This window comes from Triturus cristatus, chromosome 4_2 (assembly GCF_964204655.1).
Source record: "Triturus cristatus chromosome 4_2, aTriCri1.1, whole genome shotgun sequence".
NCBI classification, from domain to species: domain Eukaryota; kingdom Metazoa; phylum Chordata; class Amphibia; order Caudata; family Salamandridae; genus Triturus; species Triturus cristatus.
In genome coordinates this window covers 41,801,100-41,823,263 of record NC_140586.1, presented here as the reverse complement: position 1 = coordinate 41,823,263, position 22,164 = coordinate 41,801,100, and the positions used below count along the sequence as shown (strand labels likewise).

The 22,164-nt window shown below is 47.8% G+C and overlaps 1 protein-coding gene across 1 annotated transcript in view; it reads right to left on the bottom strand.

Moving 5' to 3' along the window:
* TAMALIN (trafficking regulator and scaffold protein tamalin) overlaps positions 1–22,164 on the bottom strand; it is a 53,067-nt gene that overhangs the window by 24,330 nt on the left and 6,573 nt on the right. Inside the window, exon 2 of the mRNA XM_085600351.1 lies at positions 2,346–2,395. Coding sequence (XP_085456477.1) covers positions 2,346–2,395 — 50 coding nt within the window. The remainder of the gene's footprint in view (positions 1–2,345; positions 2,396–22,164) is intronic.

The following is a 22,164-nucleotide window of genomic DNA, read 5'->3' as shown; positions in this document are numbered from 1 at the left end:
TCACTTGTTTTTAATGCGATGCTAGGTAGGAGTCTGAAGGTATGAATGCTTGAGTGTGTATAGTGAGGGGCTATATTTTCTTGGATGAATCACATAACATTATGTATTGTGCTAAATACTTGAAGTGTACACAATTAGGTATTTGTAATTTGCATGCATTATAATTAACACTGTAACCAAATATGTTTTTGCTAACCAAATTTTGAAGTAATTTAGTAAAAACAAAGGCAGACAATAAATAACGTTTTTTGCTGGACCACAGATGAGGAGGTTTAAGGAAAATGTAAAGTAGAAGAAATACAGGTCGGGTGGGGGCCTTTCTTGTTTAAATTTACAGGCACGTGCCTGGGAGCAGTGACAGGGTAAGAGGGGGTCACCCACGGGACAACCCCTGCTCCGCCGATATCGCTTCACGCCCTCAATTAGCAGGGATTGGAGAGATTACGCCGTTTCCGACGGTTGCGGGGGAGGGCGGGGCTTGAGCGGGAAGCGGCTCCGCTTCCACGAGGCGCTGAACGAGGCAGATGTTCGGCAGGAGCGCGTGGCGCCAAGGCGCCCACGGGTCTATCAATTATTAACCAGGGGAGCAGCTCGCCATGGGTGTGGTGCCCTCCCAGCACCTGCTGCTTACCCACCTGCTCACCACCCAGCCCCTCCCCTGCCATCCTGGTCGTTTTGCAAAGCGCTCCGACACCTTCGGGTAAAGTTCGCGCTATATAACATGGCATTAAATACATAAATCCTCGTCTGACCCTACACACGCGACTCTCATCACTCGGGGGGAAAGTTAACACTACGTTCCGCGAGCCCGTGAATGACGCCCCCTACGGTGCCCATTCCATGGGCCCCAGGACTGCGGCCGTTCCTGTGGTCCTGGCATCTCCCGTATGGTAAGGTAAACTCCCAGCCCCCAATCCCAGGCGGCTGCATGCTTTAATTGGCACAGGTGCCAAACGCTCCTTCACTCATCTGAAGAAGCCAAGGGGGTCTTTGTGCAACTTCCGTTATGCCAGGGCAATCTCGTATAATGTTGCCATTTTGGATAGCATACTACCCATGATACACATGTTTGTGCAACTTTTTATCCGCAGGAGACTAATTCGAGTAGAACATTTCTCACTGCGACATTTTCTCCTAGGAGTCTTGTACAGTATCTTGCGTGGCTTTTTTGTGAAGCATATTTTCACTGAGAAGCAATTTAAGATATTGGTGAAAAGTATTTTACACAAAACGCTAAATCTTACACACAAAAGCACGTATCCAATTTAAAAAAAAAGATATTTCTAACTTTGAAGCTGTAAAATGGCAGATAAGAATAGTGGCTCTCCAGTCCTTTTAAGATCAAAACTATGCCTGTCCAGATCACTCCAAATCACAAGGGACCCCAGTTTCCAGTCTTTGACTAGGTTTTTGCAAATCCTTATTTTCCGGAGGGTCACAACCCATGGGGTCAGCAAGACTAAAACAATATCTTAAGTGAAAGTGAGACGGAAAAGGAGAATCCCTTCTAAGCAAACCCTACAAAATGAAAAAAATGCGCGCAGCCAATCAAGTTGTAAAAAGTTTATCATTGAAAATGATATACACAAATAGGAATCCTTCACATAACTCACATCGGGCTGGCAACGGGCCTGCAGCACTTAGGTACAGATCCTTATTAAATGGGTCCAATAAACTTTCAAAATACAATATCTGCTTTTCAAACCCAATCGAAGTGCATTGTGAAGTCGTTAATGATTCAAATATGTACACACAACATTGTAGCAGTTTAAAGGCATGGCTTCAAACACCCCTCATCCCATGGTATATTTAAATACAATAGAATCCAAACATAAATTCAGCCGTACTCGTCAAACAAGCGTCATCACCCAACTCAATGGTATTCACTAGCAGTTGTAAGAGAAATTTAAATTACACCTGCAAAGTTTAAATAGGTTTACACAGTCAACAAAACTTTGCAGCTTTTGCGAGACGCAAGCTTATAACATTGTTATAATATCAATCTTCAGCTACAAAGGAGTTTTGAAAACAACGTAAATGGGATTTAATTTTTTTTTGTTGCACAACATAATTGTGCATATTTTTTCCTGTTAATTTACACTTTGAAAACTTTGTGAATCTTGGGAAGTCTGCAGAGGATTATTCACAACTTTGCATATCCACATGTCTTCAAACTCTGGCCTGCCAGTTACAGAGATATCTGCAGTAAGTGTATTAACCCACTATGCGTCACCCTAGGATTGAGCACTACGCCCCCCCCCCACCACTCGCCCCCCATGATGACCAGGAAGCATGTACCAACTGAGCTCTGATTTAATGCAATAAAGGGTGGCTGGGGTGCTTACCTGTGGCCCTCAGGAGACTCACTGAGCGACTTGCATCTGGAGGAAGAACCCTGGGGGAGGGGAGAGAACCAAAACAAAAAACATTAGACTGCGATGGTGAGAAACACAAAACAGGCAATCCAAAGTCGCCACAGCCCTGTATATAGACTGAACTCCCACCCAAAATGTTCCTGCAACATGTAAGGTCGAGTATAAAAGAAGACTCCACGTCACCATGATACCATTCTAACCGGAGTGCAGTCTGGGAATTGTAGACTTAATTACTTTCCATTGAACCAATTGGACTTACACAGGTAGAACGAATGTGTAGCGAAACAAAGGCAGAGTTGAAAGGTGTGTCCCTGTGACATGATCATGGCTGTAAGGTAACAGCCTGGTTAGAGTTACCCATCCAACCTTTTACTTTACCACTAGAGAGGGGCCAATGAGCCCCCCCCCCCCCCCACCTGAGCTTATATTTCCGAAGTACCCCCAAAAAAGAAGACCATCACCCAATTGCCTGAGGTGAGCTGGTTTAATGAACATGTTACACAGAACATTTCACACACACCCTACAGAGCACAGACAAAACACATAGTTGACCAGTCCACTACACCAACTAGCGCCAGTCATCAGGACACAGATTACATCCAAGTATGTTAGAACATTGTGCATACACCCACCTCCACGGATTTGCTTTATAATCCAACACATGACCCTAAAATATGGTAGTTACTTTTGAAAGAAAACACAAAACATAATTCAATGGGCAAAACCTCACTCACAAAAGTTCAACAGAAGTGAGTTGTGCGCAGTCTAAGAGACACTGTAGGATTTGTAAGCAAATGGAAGAACCATACGACAACATCTTGACACACAAACATTATATACCAGTTCCATGAAGAAGTAATGGCCTCTCGCCAGCTAACACGAACCCTTGTGGCCTCCCTGCAATCGAACACAGTGACCAATCTTTACATAACAGGCACAACAAGTCTTAACGATGGATCAGCACTCCCTATCCAACTAAGACGCTAGTTTGTAAACACCCAGTGCTCCGAGCCCATATGAACGACAGACGCGCAATAAAAAAACAAACTAATAACACAACTGTTAATGGAAATATGATGGGTGGGTGCTTTGGAAGTCAGGTTAACTCAGTGTGGCATTCCGCATAAGTGACACCTTCCTCACATCTTCCCCCTGCGCCCTTGGGAGCTGGGGCCCATATCTACTCCAGCTCAAGACATTTCCTCCTATTTTGCCCCACAGACGCGCTGAGAATCACCCCTCTCCCATTCCTAGATGGGCACCAGAAGTCCGACACTCACTCCTGTCTTGGCTGAAGTAGACACCTGTCCAACAAGCCAGTGACTGAATAAACACTGGAACCGTCAGGCTTGTGAGCTGAAGAGTCACACCTCGACACATCAGTATGGACCTGACTGCTCTCCCCTGCCGGGACCAAGAAGAAAGAGTTCTGTCTGGCCTGATCCATCTTGTCTGCCAGCCTGAGAGAGAGCTTGTATGTGGGCCAGAAGCACCCCCAACATAACAGCACGAGGGGTGGAGTGTCAGTGACCAGGGCCGGCTTTAGGGCAGTGCGACCGAAGTGGGTGCTGAACGGTGAAGGGGGGCGCTGTGTTTAGCAATAACTTACGACTGTAGAAATGAGGAGCACTTTTGCCCAGCGTTTGTGAGAGAATCAAGAGGTGATCGTGGGGCTTGGGTGCGCCAAACAGGATTGTTGCACTAGGCGCCACCGGCGCTAAAGCCGGCCCCGTCAGTGACCACGTATGGAATCATCAGGATGAGAATACCAAGGAGTAGCAGGAACCACAGCAACAACGGGAGTATGAAGCGGTATCTGGAACCGTCAGGCTCAGGATCTCAAGAAGTGGCAGGAACTCCAGGACAGAGTATTTAGAAGGATGAACCGTACAGTCTCAAGCACCAAGGTGTGTTCAGCACATATTCCAATATCAAGAGGTGCTTGGCACATTGGGCTCAGGATTATATATTATCCACCTCTATAGGACTCGTATAGAACTCCACATGAAGTGTACAAGACGGTGCAAACGGTTCTGCTTCCACTGCAAGAGAAACACAAATTGCTTGACTGCATATTGTGTTTTGAATTAACAAATGTTTTCAGTAGGTGGTGGCAAAACCGAGCACAAAACGAGTGCAGTTAAAGGAACAAAGTTACTTTGTGCTGTTTTTTTTCCATATATAATGCGTAACTCTACTGACCAAATTATATGAAATCATGGAGAAATTCACAGAAAAGGGAGCAGAAAACGGAGGAATTACTATAAAAGTGAGCATTTTAATGCTTTCTGGAAAGCAGTAGGCGACTTACTGAGAAAAGCTTTTTCTGGAGCCCCAGGGCAGATGGCGGGTGACTGGGTTGATTGTTTAAATCTAAGGAGCTTATCACTGGTGTCCTGGGAGGAACTTAATTTCTAGATACAAATCTGAGCGCCAAGTGCACCCCCTTTACCACATGACCCTTGGAGTAACAAGGGTCGAGCACTAAAAATAGGTGGTGTGTGGTTAGAGATTCAGAACTCAAACTAACAAGTCAATAATGCAATGTCTAGCCAGCGCTTTATCTTTTGCATAGAAACAAATAACTACTTAAATCGCACACAACAACGTAATACTGCACATAAATGGTTCAGAGGCAATAAAAGGTGTGTATTAGATTTACTGCAGAAGGCTACCTGGAATTCACCCTTGGACCACTTTACATGATACTTGCGGCCACTATCTAACCGGGAGTCTATTTGTCACCCCACAGTAGGTCGTTAGAGGTCCTGGGATATGAGGTACATATGACAGGGGTCAGTTTCGGCTAAAGCCATACTTTAGCTTTTGTAGTGATGCGGGCCTAGCTCCACTGTATTCTGGCTCCACTGTGATGCACAGTTCTCTCTCACTGCTAAGTGGTTCATGGTACCGACAGCGGCATTTAGAACACGCACCTCGCAGGGGTTTGCTGCTCAGCCCCTAGTAAGCAGGGACCGCGTCCGCCTAGCCGTTGTACGTCTGGCATACATGGTGTCTGTCTGCACGGGACTGAGTGGAGTGGAGCATGAGCCACATAAAAGCAGCTCTGGAGTCCTGGTTCTCACACCTCGGCGAGTCTTGCAGTTTGGGAAATCTTCCTCGATCATAAAACACAAAGCCCACCACCCACACAGCGAGGTGTCCACCTCCGACAAATTCTTGGCTCTGTGCATTAGTTTCCCATTAAAGTAGCTCTCCTCTGGCACTTTGGCTTGGCTCTTTCTTGGAATGCGGTCAGATTCCTTTAAGCACCTCACATCTCACACCTCATACGCTTTCCATCTATTGAGATTAAGACAATTCTCTCCTATCTGATATGTGAACTTGGTCAGGCGCGAATATAATTCAAATTGTCTCATCGCGGTCCGGCATCTCAGGATGAACAGGGTGTCATCAGCATGAGTGAAGTGTTAGGCCTTCAGCACAGATAACATTGCATCTGTACCTGTGAAGCACATGTTCACCACCTGGTGCATCTTGCCACTGATTAGCAGATGTTTAGGGTTACCCAACTCAACAACACCCATTTTGTTGGTCTAAAAAAGGATGAGTAAATCCGCCGAGATTCTAACCTTGGACCTCAGGGCAAACAGATTGCTGAAGTGAATGCATTAATGCAGAGAACTAGGAGACCCAGCTGAGGTGGCAGAGGCGCCCCAGTTAAAGGTTAAGCAGTAATTCATTCAATAACTGACAAAAAAAAACGCAACATCTGACAAAGAAAACCACAACATTAACTGCTAAATTAGGCGGAGACATGCTAGCCCCTCGGGCTGTATGGCCCGATTTGGCCAAATGGACTGAGCGAGGACCCAAGGCGGCACACTAGCCCTCACTTCAGAGAGCAGCAGTTCTCTGAGAGTCATAGTAGGTTTATGGCCCTGCCCCTACGGCGACCCTTCCCGGAGAGCAGCAGGTGCAGAGGCGAGCTTGCACAGACTGGATACCGAAGGAGAGGCATGAAGTGGGGTGTGATCTTTTACGCTGGGGCACAAAAGTTGGAGCAGCACCGTAACTTCTGGGACCTTCTTTGGGATTTACGAGACAGCGGTGCAGTCTCAGCAGAAACTGACACTACAACTAGGGGCCGAGTAGCTCATGAGTTTATCATGCGTTCTGTGTTGTTAGTCCGACAAATAGTAGAAAGATCTACATTAAGCAAACATCTTTTTATTTGGCTCTACAGAGCGAATTTGGCAGTAAAATAAGTTGGATTGCAGCACACTGGAAGCCCCTGCTATAGGTGTAGTCCAAAAAACGTAAGAGGTGCAAAAGGAAATCTACCCCTTCGTGCCCCTGAAGGATTATAGAAGGGCTATAGTACTTGACGACACAACAGGACTTGTTCAAAAACTCCCTTTTCCACTTCTACATGGGACTTTATTAAACATGAATGCGGGGCTCCCAACAGGGAGGCCATTGTTGGTTTCCAAGAGTGCGCATGCAGTCGGAGGCGCGGGGCACTCTGGGGTCAGGGCCGAGGCGGACCTGGCCTCCTAGAGGTGGGCGGCTCACGTTCTGCCCGGACACCAGAGCACGCGGGAAAGAATGCAAAACATCTGTGAGAAACGCGCGTATGACGTCAGCACGGACGCGTCTATTGTGGCACGAGGCCGGGCTTCGCCCACCAGGCTGGCATAAGCAGATACAGCCGGCTTTCACTGAATTTCTAAGCAACAAGAAGGGAATGGCCCCCTCGAAAGGCCAGCCCGCAGGCCTAGAAGGATTGCATCTTGCTATTATACTGACACATTACACTCTGGACTACTTATCCTAATCAACCAGCCAGGTTGAGAAAAAGAATAAACAAACTCCAAAGTTAGGCCGGCAGATGCATGGGCAGTGGTGTCGCTGCTCCCTACTAGCAGAGGGCCTCCGGCTCAGTCAGCAGGTGTGAATCAAGCCTACCTGAAGGCCCACTCCCAGAAAACCATCAATTCCTACTCCACTCCCCTCTTCAAAACAGACTAGCATCAAACACCAAAGTCTCCAAGGGAGTGATGTGGTAAAATGTTGGAACCCACGCCACTGAGACAACTGGCTGAGTGCACCAACCACACACTGGTGGCTCAGACACCCCGAGCCCTCCCAAAACCTGTAGCTGTGAAATGGATCAGTCAGCTGGATGGGGCGTGGGGGAGAATAGTTGCTCCTTTGAAGGAAGGATGACGGTGTGGAGGTTGGGTATTATCCTGCGTGGAATAATCTACCACAGACGTTGCAGAGAAAGAATTAGCTTTGCAAACATAGCTCACAGCACAGAAACACCATACGATGACGGAAATGGAGCTCAGCAGGCAGATATCCCAAACCAAGGTCAGGCACAAATAGCCTGGGGCAAACCATTGAAATCCTAGGCAATTCCACAGGTCCTATTATACAACGCTTAGAAGCTGCTTTAAAAGGACATGGTGGGCAAATAAGTGTAAGTGGGCAGTAGAAGTGAGAAAAGATGCTGTAACCAGATTATTAGAGCAGTCTTCAAATCCATTTGTGTTGAACTAATTTTTAGGGAAATTGTGCGATCAAATACTTTGTTTTACAGCCATGGTTTCAGCTTTTGTTGTGCAGTCAACTTTCCAACAACCATGAAGAAGCTGAAAAAAATCAGAAGTGCAAATCCTGAATGCAATAAACAGCTGTAGCTTTCTTGCACAATTGATTTGATAACTGTGGTCTGAAATGCACTATTTGTCAGTTTTTCAAAATATTCTTGGATGAAAAACTCCACAGATCTACAATGGGGAGAGTGGACTTGCCTGCCTAGCTGCATTTTGGAGCAGCAGCTAACAACTCATCATTATCAATGTTCACCACCACCTCTGCCTATTTCTGAGGCCTCCATAGTGCTTCAGAAAAGACACCTGGGGTGCCATGGTGAGCAAAAGAACAATGGATTTAACCCAGATCACTTGACTGGAGTGAATGTTTGATTTGCTCTGCATTCCGGCCATCATCTGTGTGCCTTTTGTTTTCTCGCTCCAAGTGCACAGTGTATGCCCAAACGTGGGTCCCGGGCTCACTGTGCCACTGGATTCAAGCTAGCCTGGCAGATGAAGGGTGGTGCCCTGAAACCAGTCCCAGGAAGCTTGTTTCCGGTCTAGGGAGGACATGGCTTGGCAGTTCGGGATTGGACTGTTCACATGAGGCACAGGGTCAGACTGATTTGCATATGGCCATGACTGAACTGGGGTGGCAGAGTGGGCTAAAGAACGGGGATGGATTAAACCCAGATCAGTTGACTGGGGGTGAGTGCTTGCAATGTTCAACACTCCGTCCATCATTTCCTTTGGTTTTTCTTTGTTCGCCATAAGTTGGCAGGGTATGCTCAGACGTGAGTCCCTTGCTCACTTTGCCACTGGAGTCAAGCTATCCTGGCTGAAGACGGCTGAAATGCCAGAAACCGGTCCTAGGAAGCTTGTTTCCGGTCCAGGAAAGACATGGCTTGGCAGTTCGGGCTGGACTGTTCCCATGAGGCACAGGGTCAAGACTGATTTGCATATAGCTAGGTCTAAACTGTGGTGGCATGGGGAGTAAAAGAACAATGGATTTAACTCTGATCTCTTGACTGGGGGTGAATGTTTTATTTGCTCTGCATTCCGTCCATCATCTGTGTGTCTTTTGTCAAAAAGGACAAAAGCAGACAAGCGGGTGCTATACATTAAAGAAAAAAATCCACAATGTGTTAAAAAATAATATATAACAAACAGGTGCACGGTAGTATAGGGGAGGAGTGAACAGAAGAGGGAAACTGGCCCTCACTATTTACAACACTAAGAATAAATATTCTGAAGACAATACTTGCAAATTTGCCTCTACTGTCACTGCCGATGGACATGATGGTGCGTTGCGTCATTTCATGTAATTTTTTTTTGCTTCTGCTTTTCTCTGAAGAGACAACATTCAACCACATGCAAACCAGGCTGGCCTCACTTAAAAAATAGAAAGCACGAGCCAGCTCAAACTGCGAAGCCACATCCTCTTGGCTCAGACTAAAAAGTAACCCCAAACATGTTCCTGTCTCTTCGGGCTTCATGAGAGAGGTGTTCCTTGGGCACAGTGAGAGCGGAGCACACCCCAGGATGCTCATCATCACTTAGAGTTACAATTCAAACACCTACGGTGTGGTAAGCATACCTGCAACTTTGTTTTGTGAGATAGCGGAAACATAACGCCCACAGAGCTGCATTCTCAAATCTCTCTACAAGTCAGTTATTAACAAAACAAAAAAAAAAGACCACGTCAGTGACGCTAGTCACATGTGCCAGAGTGATTGCGGTCTGTCAAAATGAAGTTGGAGAAATGGAAGATGGAGTACAGACACTGGAAAGCCAAGACGAGGAGATCTAGAGATGAAGAGTACCATAGAGTACCTGTTGACGCCAGAAAAGAGAAATGAAACTTTGGACGCCTGTGAAGAAGCTTGCATATCAGGGGCAGGGCTTCCTGGGGTTCCACCGAAGGCTGGTGCCATCCAGTGCCGCATGTTCTGCTGTGGCACGAAACACGGCCCAACAAGGCGTAGTTCAAAATGTGCAGTTTCCACTCGAGAAATCCTAAAATCGATACAATTTCTGGTGGAACTGTCCTGGTGGTGGGAAAACAGCATTTGAAAAACCAACGACGCAGGGGGATTCAGAGTAAAGTCATTGAGTTTGGTGAAAATTGTATCTTGTTCTTTCTAGATTTAGCCATTGAACCTTGAGAAAGAGGCCTTCCATGTAAGTGAGGAAGTACACGAATGCCGCGGACGGACTGTCTAGGTGGGCTTTTATTTATTTTCAGAGTTTTATATAGCACTGGATAGACCCAGAGGTATCAGAGCGCTTTACATGAGGGTTACCAGTTACAAAATTAACATCAGTTACAGGAGCCAAGTATAATCATAGGAGAAAAACAGTGATTACATAATAACAAGAGTTATTAGCTCATAGCATGACCAAGACACACGTCAAGTGGGAAATGGAAGGTAGAGGGGAAATGGTAAAAAGGAGTAAGGAATGTAGATCGTGTCAAGGCATACTGGCCAAGGGGAATGTACTTTAGGGGCACAAAACAGACAAAGTGAAAAACAGAAACAAACCAGCCGAGGGTCAACAATCCAAAACATGCCATGTGTCGGTGAGAGTATAGGGTGGGAGCGACCTAAGGAGGGGGGGAGGAGGGGGGGGAAGGGAAGGAAACACAAAGGAAAGACGAGGAAAAAAACTATGTCCAATGTCCGGCTGGGTATGGCTTCCCCATGAAGCTTAAGTTAGTTCTCCAGGAAGAGGTCTGCTTTCTCTGCCAAGGCCTTCTTAAAAAGGTATAGCTTGGTCGCAAGCAGACCGTAGTTGCTTGCCGTAGCAATGTTCAAGTTGGCTCATGCGGGGAATTAAGAGCATTTGTAATTTGTATGGGTGCTCAATAGAAGAGCTTCTCCTCCGGAGAAGAGGGTGGTGTGGATTATGGGTACTGTGCTACTGCAGGGTTTTTTAGGTTTTTTTTTTGCTTTCCCTTTGCTATCCTTTTCCTTCCACTGGCTAGCTATCAAGCAAGACACAGTGACTTGGACTGAATTTGCTTTCTGTGATATGCTTTCATTGAATCCTACATGCACTGCTGTGTTTCGGTTTAATCCAGTGATACATAGCTGTTACTTGCATTTATTGCACAATAAATGTGTAAATTGATATTACTGAGCATACGTTTTAGACACGGTTTTGCAGCTATTTATTGAACTAGCGGTTAGATGCTGCTGCATACATATATTTATTTTTGTATTAAAAGTTTGAAGCAATGGGATATTTCAGGATTATGCGGCGTTAGCAATGAATCTGTACAACCACAAAAAACGGAAGCATGTACAGTCCTTCCACTTAGATGCAACCGCATGGAACCTGCATTTGAAAAATGCTTTGGAAACCTTCAAGGCGGCACCTATGCTCAGGAGTCTGCATCGCAATGGCGGCCAGGGAGCAACACTCCCGTATGGACCTCTCACACACACAAACCCTGGAGTCAGGTTATTCAGAGTCTACATTAACAGCAGTGGGGCCCCAGCCTCTGTCGCAGCTGACTGGTGCTGCTCTCGGCCTCTAGGAGCGGGCGTCACTCCTTCAGCCCAGACAGATAAGCTGGTCTGACTCTTTCGGCCTGTTGGGGGCGCCGTCTGCCGCCTCCTGCCTGGGCCGCAAGCCAACCCCCTGCGGTGCTTCAAGGAGGCCCTTTTCAGCCCAAGATATGGGAGCCTGAGGGCCCCTCACAATCTTCGCAGGAGGGCCGCAATCATTTTACGTTACCTTACTACCTTCCCTCTAAGTGAGCTGGACCCTGGGAGCTAGGTCTGCTCATTTCAGGTTAAAGAGATGCGGATTTTGACGACCCGAGCACGCGCGTACGTCCCAGGTCTTCTCATTTTTGGTTAAACAGCAGTCCGATCATGCCGACCCTCCACCCCGCGCTCTGTACACGCGTGGGAATAAAAGTTATCTTCTTTCGGGACATGCCCATACCATGCAATAATATATATCGGTTTTGTTGCACGACTACACAGGCAAGTGTTACTCAAACGAGAATACTTGCAATGCGGATTATCCAGTGTCTCTTGGAGCCATTGACAGCCCGAGACATTCTACACATCATCTTCAGAAAGATGAAAGGCTAAGTGGCCTGCCGGGATGCAAACCGGCGACTCAGACGTCAAATACGGATCCCTGCTGTGGATGTTTTAATCTACGAACAATAGGACCAGGCTACGTGTATATTTCCGATTCTAGTTACACAATAAATGCGACCAAGACGGGAACCATTGAATGTTTGCTCTTTAGGGCTCGCTAGGGTGCAGCGGTTTTGGTCCAGGATGGGCCAAGCCTTCTTGCAGGCCCCGGTTTGTTCCTGTCCTTTGAATGTACAACTCCTTGTAGAGACCAGCAAACGGACTCTCTCTGCACGGGGCACTGTACCTGTCACTTCATGTGCAGACGTGGGTGAGGGCAGGGGTGGGTTAGAGGAGTTCCCTGCTGCGGGCACCGTACCTGCCTCATCTGTGACGGGTGAGGGGGTGGACCAGAGGGGTTCCCTGCACTGGGTCTGTACCTGCTTCCACCCTGCATTGGGGGGGGAAGGGCGGGTCTGCGGGTGTTGATTCGTGGGGTGTGGTGCCTGTACCTGCCCCTCCCCCCTGCTATTGAGGGGCACGGGAAGGTGTTCAGTGCTGTGCTGGGGTGGGTGAGGGGAGTTCCTGCTGTGGGCACGGTACCCATGGGTGGGCCAGGCTGCTGTCAGTTGGCTCTAATCCCCTCACAACAATAATTACCGTTGGCTCCTCGGGGCTCGAGGCAGCTGTCGCCTCGCGCACCTGCACAGGTCCAACATGTCTGCCAAGGTGTCCCATCGGAAGGGGTGGGTGGAGTGGGCACACCTTGCACAGGGCGCGGAGGGGCCCTTGGGGTTGGGAGGGGGGGGGGGGCTGCTCAGCAAGAAGGGTTGCTGAAGCGGGTGCATTTTGAGGCACAACGCCCCCAGGTTGAAAAGTCCACTCGAGTTCTTGAGGTGCAGCACACACCACACCCACGGCGGCCTCGAGGAGTCCCCTTGCAAGGGGCTATCCGTGGGTCGAGGGGAGGGAGGTGGAGGGAGGGAGAACGGCTAGGGCATACGTCTCATGAGGGTCTCAGCTGTTTTATGGAAATAGAAACCCTGTAGTAAAATTATGCGGCTCGGAGTCTACGTCTGACATCTCCAGCTGAAAACAAGATTTGCCTAAAAGAGGCGGCAGATGGTTAGTGCAAGACAGTAGACATGGAGTCCGTCCCTCCCCCAGTGGAAGGCTGGGGCATCTGTGCATTAAGAGTGCGTGGCGGGGGCAGTCAGGAAGGAGAAAAACAAGGGGCAGCAAATTTAAGCCCGAAAACGTTACTCCTGGTGCGTTCAGATCTGCGGAAGATTCCCCCAAAGTTTGGACAACGGTTAGAAATTAAAGTTGCGCCCTTTCTATTCTTGATGTCAGATCGGAACGTCGTCCGGGCCCCAGATGGACGAAGCTGTGCCTCACACGGAGCACAGCTGAAGACTGAACGCCTCTCTGCGCACCACAAAACCCACGGCGAAAAAAGGGGGGGGGGGGGGGGTGATGGGATTGGTTACCGCACAGACCATGAATTGGAACAACTGCGCATTGTGGGAATATTCGGCAAACAGACGAGAGATGGGCCCAAGCGCAGCCGCAACAAACAGATCTTTCCTCTGCTTGAGTGAGATCCGACCCATATTTTGTGACGGTGAGCAGCACACTGCAAGCTGGGTCGGTGACGCATCGGTGCAGCAGGAGGAGGCCTGGGCTCGCTAAAGAATGAGAACATCTGTAATCCTTAAATATAGGATTAAACATTATTTTAGTGCAGCTCTAGTTGTTCAGCTTGTGCTGGGAAAGAATTGTTTTATATAAAAAAATATACAATTGTCATCTCCTGATGAACTAGACGTGCTGAACAACAACAAGTTGACATATGCCCCACTGCACAAGGTTTTGTGTACTCATGTCAACGGGCCTTCATCTCCTTTATATACCTTTGTAACTTAAATCGTCCCATGCTCTAACACCTTCGTAAATAATAAGGGCTTTGGTATGTTTCCAATGGAAGCTTGGTTGACTCCTGCCTCGCATCCCCACCCCTTATGTATTGAGCTTTGAACCCCCGTTGGTTGACGTTGTCCCTATAACAAAGCAACACATGAATAAATAAGCCCGCATGGGGGGGGGGGGGGGGGGGGGGTTGTCCGAGAAGAACCCTCCAGACCGTTTCGAGGTTTCCATCTTGGACCAGTGTCTAGGAACTGTGCATAGTCAATAGTGTCAGTGCGTAACGCACTAGGATGCACCCGCCCCCCCCCTTGCAGGATGTGAGATGGGGCCACTGAGTCTCCTGCATTATAGAACTTTTCAATGGCCTTTGGGTGAATAGGGGGCATCTTTGAAGGGTATGGGGGACCCTCGAGGGTTGGGGCCCTCGAGGTTTGGGGCCTCCCGTGCGCTGCAGGGGCCTGCGTTACGCCCCAGCTGGCGTACAGGCGTGTCGCCGTGGGGTTTGAAGGGTGTAGCCAGCAGGATGCATACCCATCGGCCAAAAGCGGTTTCTGGGGGGACCTCCTAACCCGTTAGTTACATATTTGAGCACTGCTAGGTGTATGAACAGGGTTCTGCCTTTGCGTTCTGTTGTGCAAAGGCATGTGTTGTGCCTAGGCGACCAGTTTTGTGCACAGGCTCATACTCGAATATGTGGTGCACGAGTGCTTTGTTCAGGGTGGGTGCAGCCTCTGGTTTGATGTGTGCTGTGACACGTCGCAAGGTGTCTGTTGCCTTGAGCAAGGTGATGCCCACCTAAGGAGGCAGCATTGCGCCCGGAGACAGATTACAAACTTAACAGGAGAAAGACCTGTCCTGTCTGCCGTGTAGACAGGAGGTTTGGAGAATTCCCACACTCCTCTTAATTTCCAGTTGTTTGTAAACTTATCAAATGTTCATTTAAATCAAGGGTGTGCATCGTAGGATGGCAAGACTGGACCAATATCAGGTTTCTAAAATGCCACAGATTAAGTATAGATTTGCATATGGCTGGGTCTAAACTGGGGTGGCATGGTGAGCAAAAGAACAATGGATTTAACCCAGATCTCTTGACTAGGGGTGAATGATTTTTTCCGCATTCCGTCCATCATTTGTATCTCTTTTGCTTTCTCTCCATAAGTGCACAGAGTATGCCCAGATGTGGATTCCAGGCTCCACAAGTCACTGGATTCAAGCTGTCCTGGCTGATTAGGGGTGATACACTGACAAAAGGTCCTAGGATCCTTGTTTCTGGTCGAGAGAGGACCCGGCTTGGCAGTTTGGGCTGGACTGTTCCAATGAGGAACAGGGTCAAGACTGATTTGCATATGGCTGGATCCTAACTGAGGTGGCATGGTGAGCAAAAAAACCAATGGATTTAACCCAGATCTCTTGACTGGGGTGAGTGGTAAATTTGTTGCGCATTCCATCCATAATTTGTGTGTCTTCTACAGATTAAATAATGGCACACCTTTACATCAAAGGAATGCCTGTAAACTCATCTCACTCTCAACTCAAACTCACCAACAGCGAGGTCACATCCTCTTCCATACAACATTCTGGATGGGCAACACCTGCTTAAATCGCGGCAGCGTATTTTAGCGACAAATGGACGTTCAAGGCAATCTTTACTCTCATACTCTTGGTCCCCAAGAGCAGGACTTCTGGAGACACACAAGGGCACCCACTGACACAGAAAGGTCAACATTCTTTCTGAGCCTCTTGCTCGGCTTCACCACTCTTGCAGCTTCCACCATCCCGAATATGCAGAGTTTCTTCTCCTACTGAATAGAGTTGTGGACGGCACTGTGTCATAACGTCTAGAAGTGTGTGTTGCCGCTATGAGAAATAATGGCATAAGCTGGCTCAAGTGAACATGAAACAGATGAATATCATGATCTTTATGATAGAAAGGGCCGCTAGGAACCCACATTCTTGACCCTATAGCCTGTTTTATGCCCTTACCACTCTAAAGGTGGTAACAATACTGGCTCTCTGCAGTTTCTCAAAAATTAAGTGAAAAAATGCAAAACCCTAAGGAAACTTTGGTATTACAAAAGAGGGTGCAGATGCCTTCAGAGGCTCTTCTATAAAAAGGCTTGTGGGGTCAAATGCAAACAACCTGATGGGTGGCACACAGATTATGCCTCCACATAAGAGTTGGCATGCAGTCAGTGCACCCCATGGAGGACCATGTCTCATCTCAAGACGCCTGCAACAGCGTGCATGCGCTTGAACCATGCGGCATTAGAAGACACAAACACCACTAAGCCCAAGTGACCAGCTGCTGGAAGCGCTAGAGTGGCCCGGTACCTCTCTTAAGTAGTTCAAACCGTTCCTCTCCAATTGCGGCACTAGAAACAGGGACAAGCTGAACACAGGAAAAAAAAAAATCTTACATCTTCCAGGGAACAGCACTAGCCTTGTTTTTTTTAGGTCTCGCCTGAGCCAGCGCATGCGCTGTCTGTGAGACATTTAGTAAGCGGCTTTTGAAAGTGCCACCACAGGCTTTTGGTGGCCTCAAGCTTGCGTGCGAGCGCAGCCGCCATCTGTCTTCCCTCCGTCACACAACTCCCGCTTCTCCCCCTGCCCCACCACAGATCGCTTCTCGCGGCCGCTCGCCGTGCTTGATCGCGATCACTTTCATGGCCGACTTACAGAGGGTAACGCAACCTCCCAGCACGAGCGTCTTTAAGCTTGAGCGCTCTACAGCACAAGCGTTTGAGCCCGAGAGAGAACCGGCACACTAAAATTAATCAACTCACCGGGGCTTCTTCACCCTCAGCCACTATCAACACAGTGGTTCGGAGTACGAAAGTGTCTCAACTCGTAACTCCAACGCAAGAATGGAAGTCTTGAACACAAGCAGTTCTTAGCTTATGCTTCTCACGGGAGTACATTAATACTCTCTCTTCATACCACACAATTTCTTCACGTCTCATTTCTGCTTCAAAATACCTGGAACTTACCTACATTTCTGGCCAGTTCGTTCCTCGATCCACAGAGTGCCATCTTAATTTCCGCTCTCTTCCTCCTACATTACCGGCTTCTACCATAGAGGTAAATTAAACTTCACTGCCTCCTGTGGCCAACAGCAGTACTTCACATTTTTTCTTCTCTCTCCCCCACTTTGGTACAAGTATGTGACTGCGTATGTCAGCGATTTGCAAGCTTTGTGCAGATTCACCCAGTGGTGATGCATTATGCACATTCGTCAGCTCCTTCTGCACACGCTGCTGTTGACTGTTCAGACTTAGGGTGCTGTGAGAGGTAGTTAGCCGCGTTGGTGCATCCATGCTTGTACCCTAGAGTGAACTGATACTTCTGAAGATGGGGGGGCAGGGGGAAACCACTTTTCAATCATCAGCGGAGGATGGGGAGTTGTGCCAGCGAACAGTGGTATGAGGGGTTTGGAGTTGGTGGTTACTTTGAAGTACCATCCATACAGGTGGAAGTGTGCGCACACCCAATTTGATGGTAAGCACCTCCTTCCCTATGTGCACAAAGCATTTCTCTGTGCTGGTTAGTGCACTGCTTGCCAAGGTAATTGGCCTTCATTCATCACTTCCAATGTGTTGAGGTAGGACAGCTCCTAGTCTGATGGGGCTGACTTCTAATTTTAGCTTTGCCTCCTTGGCAGGATCGAAGTATGCCATAGTTTTATTTTGTAGTAGTGCGTCTTTGTTGTTGTAAAATGCTGTCTCTTCTGCCTTTCACTTGACCCAGACATACGTTGTCTGGATTAAATTTCATAGCGTTCCGTAGAATTAAACGCCATGCTGTAGGAACTTGCATTTGTTCCGTTATCGCATCGGCTCCTCGCAGCCAGGGCACTCCGACTTGGTGCACTCAGCCCCAGACTATGGACGCATGCTGGCTCAACAGCCATTCTCCCAAAAACGGAGCACTTCCCCCGCACTTGGCAATTGCACAAACTAGTGCTCCAACCTCCACCACGCACTTTCACTGTGGAGGGCACCGCACATCACCGGGGGTGCACACACTCACCATCTGCCAGGGGGAGGAGAGAGAGCACTTCCTTAACAAGCTCTCCCCTCCTGCTGATCCACACACCAAGGGCCCTTTCACCAGCCCTCGTCATGCGCTTCCCAGCACAGTACAACCAGGAAGAAAGCGTTCACCACTTGCTTCTGCCCATCAGCCCCGGGAAGCCAACAAGCCTCACAAGATCACTGGGGGAGACCAAAGGGATGCACACAGGTAGGCCAGCACAGGTGTTTCCCAGGCAAAGCGGTAGTCCTTCCAATAGCCCATCAGGCTGGATACCGTTCATTGACCGATTACCATAAAAAATTCAGGATCACTTTGGGTTTGTTGACGATACATTATACTAGTTGTGTCTGTTTGCCTTTCTTCTTCATTATCAAAAAGCCTGAAACAATTGCACAATGCTTTGGTAAGGCTTCTCTAAGGTCAAAAAAGACAATGATTGCTTACTTTCAGCATTTCATAATTACCGTGGCTTCTCAATTAACGCCACATAGAGAGTTTAGGGTTCTGCGTGTTTGTAACCAAGCCTTCTATTAAGTTACCCCATCTGCTTTGAAAAATGTCTTGCTGTAGTTCCTTTAGTTCCGTTTTTATCATGGTATTTCGTCCTTCTTTCTGTCCCTAATTTTTAGAAAGCAGGATTAGAAAGAGAAGCATTATCAGTGCACGCAGTGTTACTCTGGAACAAACTGGACCACCACTTTTGAAGATCACTATGCCTTTGGAAAGGCTTTGAGAACTCTTCTCCTCGCAGCCTAAGTTTATGTTATATCAAGGCCTATGTGAAATCTGGTCACTTTAATAGCACCTAGGTGCCTTCTTCATGACACTTGTACATTCCTAAAAGGCTTTCTTGCACAGAGAGGCGGTATCAAAGGCGCTCATAGAGAACACGTATGCCAACAGTACTGGCACATGTATGCAGAGGAATTTATCGGCACACTACTTATTCACACCGACAACATCACCAACAAGCATTGGCATAGCCAATAGCTCTCGCCTTTGGGACCTTATAAGTGTTTAGCCATGCAACAGTTGGTGTTGTTGCACTAAGAATATTGTGCTGCATACCTAAATACTTACAAGCTCCCAAAAGCGAGACCTATTGGCTATGCCAATGCTTGTTAATATTTCTAGCTGAAAAATCTGACTGTTTTGAACATACTGTTATGGGTGGAAGTTCAGTTTCTAGTGCTGAGCAGCTTTTAAAGACAAGCGACACAGTGACATGTTACAAAAAGCGTGAGACTGTGGCTGCATTCAGTTCTTAATGCTGCAGCGAATAAATGGGCCATTTTGAAGCGAACATGCTCATGGAGGTTTCTGCTCTTCCTAAATGAGGATTACTAAATGGTAGGCAACGTTGGACTACTGCCACATTCTGCAAACAGGACTACCCAATAAACAGACAACGCTGTAGAAGATTCCGACTCCTCCGTTTAAGAGTCTTCATAGGGTGAAGAGCAGATGACCACGCCACACTAGCCTTGAGGTCTCCACACAAGCTCCCAGAAGACAATACAATCAACGTCAAGCCGCTGCACAGTAGGCAGGAAATCTACCGTGGCAAAGTAAAGTCCCTCCTCAAGTCCAGACTCCCTACACAGTAGTCCCCAGCCAGGAACATCAAATCCACTCTTGTGTTTTCATCACAGAACCTAAATTCAAATGACCAAAGAGATCCTGAAGGTACAACCTGCATGGAACTTCTGAAAGGTACCAGGGCTCACCAACAGTCCAAGATTAAAAGATACAGCTATCCCATGGGAATGATTAATGAAATTTTAAGCACCACCAAGTTCATATTAATGAGAAATACCCAAGTAATTGTACCTTTAGATGTCTGTGGTCTTCATGGGACACCACACTATCTAGGCAAGATGAGCTGGCCCGAGAGGCACGTAGAGGTCACGGGAAGCAGTCCACCTTACATGGATGACGCAGATTGTGGCCATCTTGCAGCATGTCAGCAGCAGGACACCCGGTCTCCTGTATACAAATCCTGTTATTGAGGGGCGTTCAATTGATGCAAGTAGAGACCAAAACTCTCAGAAGCCATAAGGTCCAAACGAAAGCCCACGCCTCGAACAATGGTGTCTCGCCAACATGGAGCAAGACGGCAACCCCAAACATCTCTTGCAAAGCAGTGTCCTGAGGCCCCGCGGTTTGCGTGTGCACTTTAATGTATGATACGCTACCTCATTTCAAGCCTTTGTCAACAAAGCGAGTGAAGAATACATGACATGCGTTGGAGAAACACTGCACAACTGACTTATCAGGGGTGGGCAACATCTGGGTCTTTCGAGTTACACTCATGGTAGGCTTCAGAGAGTGACAGGAGGAGGAAAGAGCAGAGCAATGCCAATAAACACAGTATTTTATACAAATGACAACTCACACCACTTTCCGGACAATGTGGTTGAGACATTCAGCAAATGAGGAAAATAAATTAGGCAGATACATGGGTGACGGCAGTCCACCGGATTAAAGCACCTGCTGCACATGTCCATCTGTAACTGGAGGTTCAAATATTGGATATCAGAGAAGGCTGCCTCAACATGTCTCTTACAAAGCTAATAAGATGAGACACAGATGCGTAATAGCTCCTGCTATTAACAGCACCTCAAAACAACAAGACTGTCACCACAGGGCCACATGACATTCGTATAGTGAGGTCCTGGTCTGTGGCAAGCATATCGGCACTAGGTGCATTTTACCAAAGAACAGTGCTCTCTGCAGTGCAGGCACCAACTTGTGCCTGCACCGTGGATGCGCAGCCTTGAAGGACAGACCAGCGGCTTCAAACCACCTCCTAGGGATGCCTGCTTGCATTTACAGAGGGGCAGATATTCTCCAGCAGGCAGGTGCAGTGTACAGCTGCACCCGTCTGCCGGGAGAAGAAGGGGAGCTGGTGTGTTTTAAGCTTGCAGTGCCTGTTCATTGTGCTGCCTTTTGTTATTTCAGTTTGTTGTGAAGCTGGATACTTAGGTAGTTTGTTTCAAGTCAGGCCGAACCCCGAAATACGCACCAGTAGATTGGTTTGACTTCACAATATTCGGTCCCGATGCCCACATATAGGGCGCCAGCAACACTTAATGCTGCACAGCTTGCTCATTTGATCACTCACTTTTTGATGGAGGTTATTGTTGTTTTGCTTTTGAAGAGGCCTTTTCTAGCACGTGGCTGGTGCCATTGTCTTACAACAAACGGGCCTTTCTATTGTTAACAGCCTGTGGTGAGAGGAGAAGGCAGCATTCCCAACAGTGCAAGAGGAAATGGTCTGCTTGAGGCAGGCGGCTGAAAGAAAAACAAACATTGGCGAAGCCAGCAGCTCTCACGTTAGCTGCCAGCCTTCTGCCTTTGTTAATGCTGGTCTTCCTTAGCCATGATTTTGTAAAACTTTATTGCTTAGAGATGTGCCAGGCTAGGCAAACATTTTGTATGTGAATGTCTTGTGGAAGAGCAGAATGCCATCAGTTACAGTGAAGTTAACCAATGGCCGAGGCGTCCAGACTCACTGCTCCATGTTGCAATGGGGCACTGGCATAATGAAATTCGAAGGGGCCTCCCTGCAAGCCACGTGGAGGGTCCCCCGCTGGGCTCAATCAGGAACTCTGCAGCCTGAGTGCTGTGTTGAGGGGGCTCACTGGAGCTGCCCCCCCACCCCGCACTGTGGGGGCCTGTGTTACGCCCCTGCAATGGGCAGAAGAAACGTGTGAACGGCACAATAACAGACTAATAGATAAAGAGGGCAAGTTGAAAATTAAAATTATAAGGTCTTTGCTAACTCCAGACCTAAAAATACACTCAGAAATATCCTTAACTTAATAGGCCTCTTGGATCCAGCTTATCCCCATGAGCACCCACCCCTAAAGGCTGAACATCAGCTGACAGCACACATCCAAAAGATGACGGACTGACAGCACACCACCACAAAACAAACCCAGGTACCACCCAGTGGAACACGACCAAACCTGTCCCACAGGTGATGGTCTTGCCAAAAAACACTCCACCAGACTTACCCAAGCATGGCCGACAAGCAACTGGCTGACAGCTAACCCCCGCAGAAATGGGCCAAACATTTCTAACAGGCCATTAGATGATTACACATATATGTGTAACAAACCCAAACAAATCAGATATGTGACTGGTTGAAAGCACAACCTCTGTGGA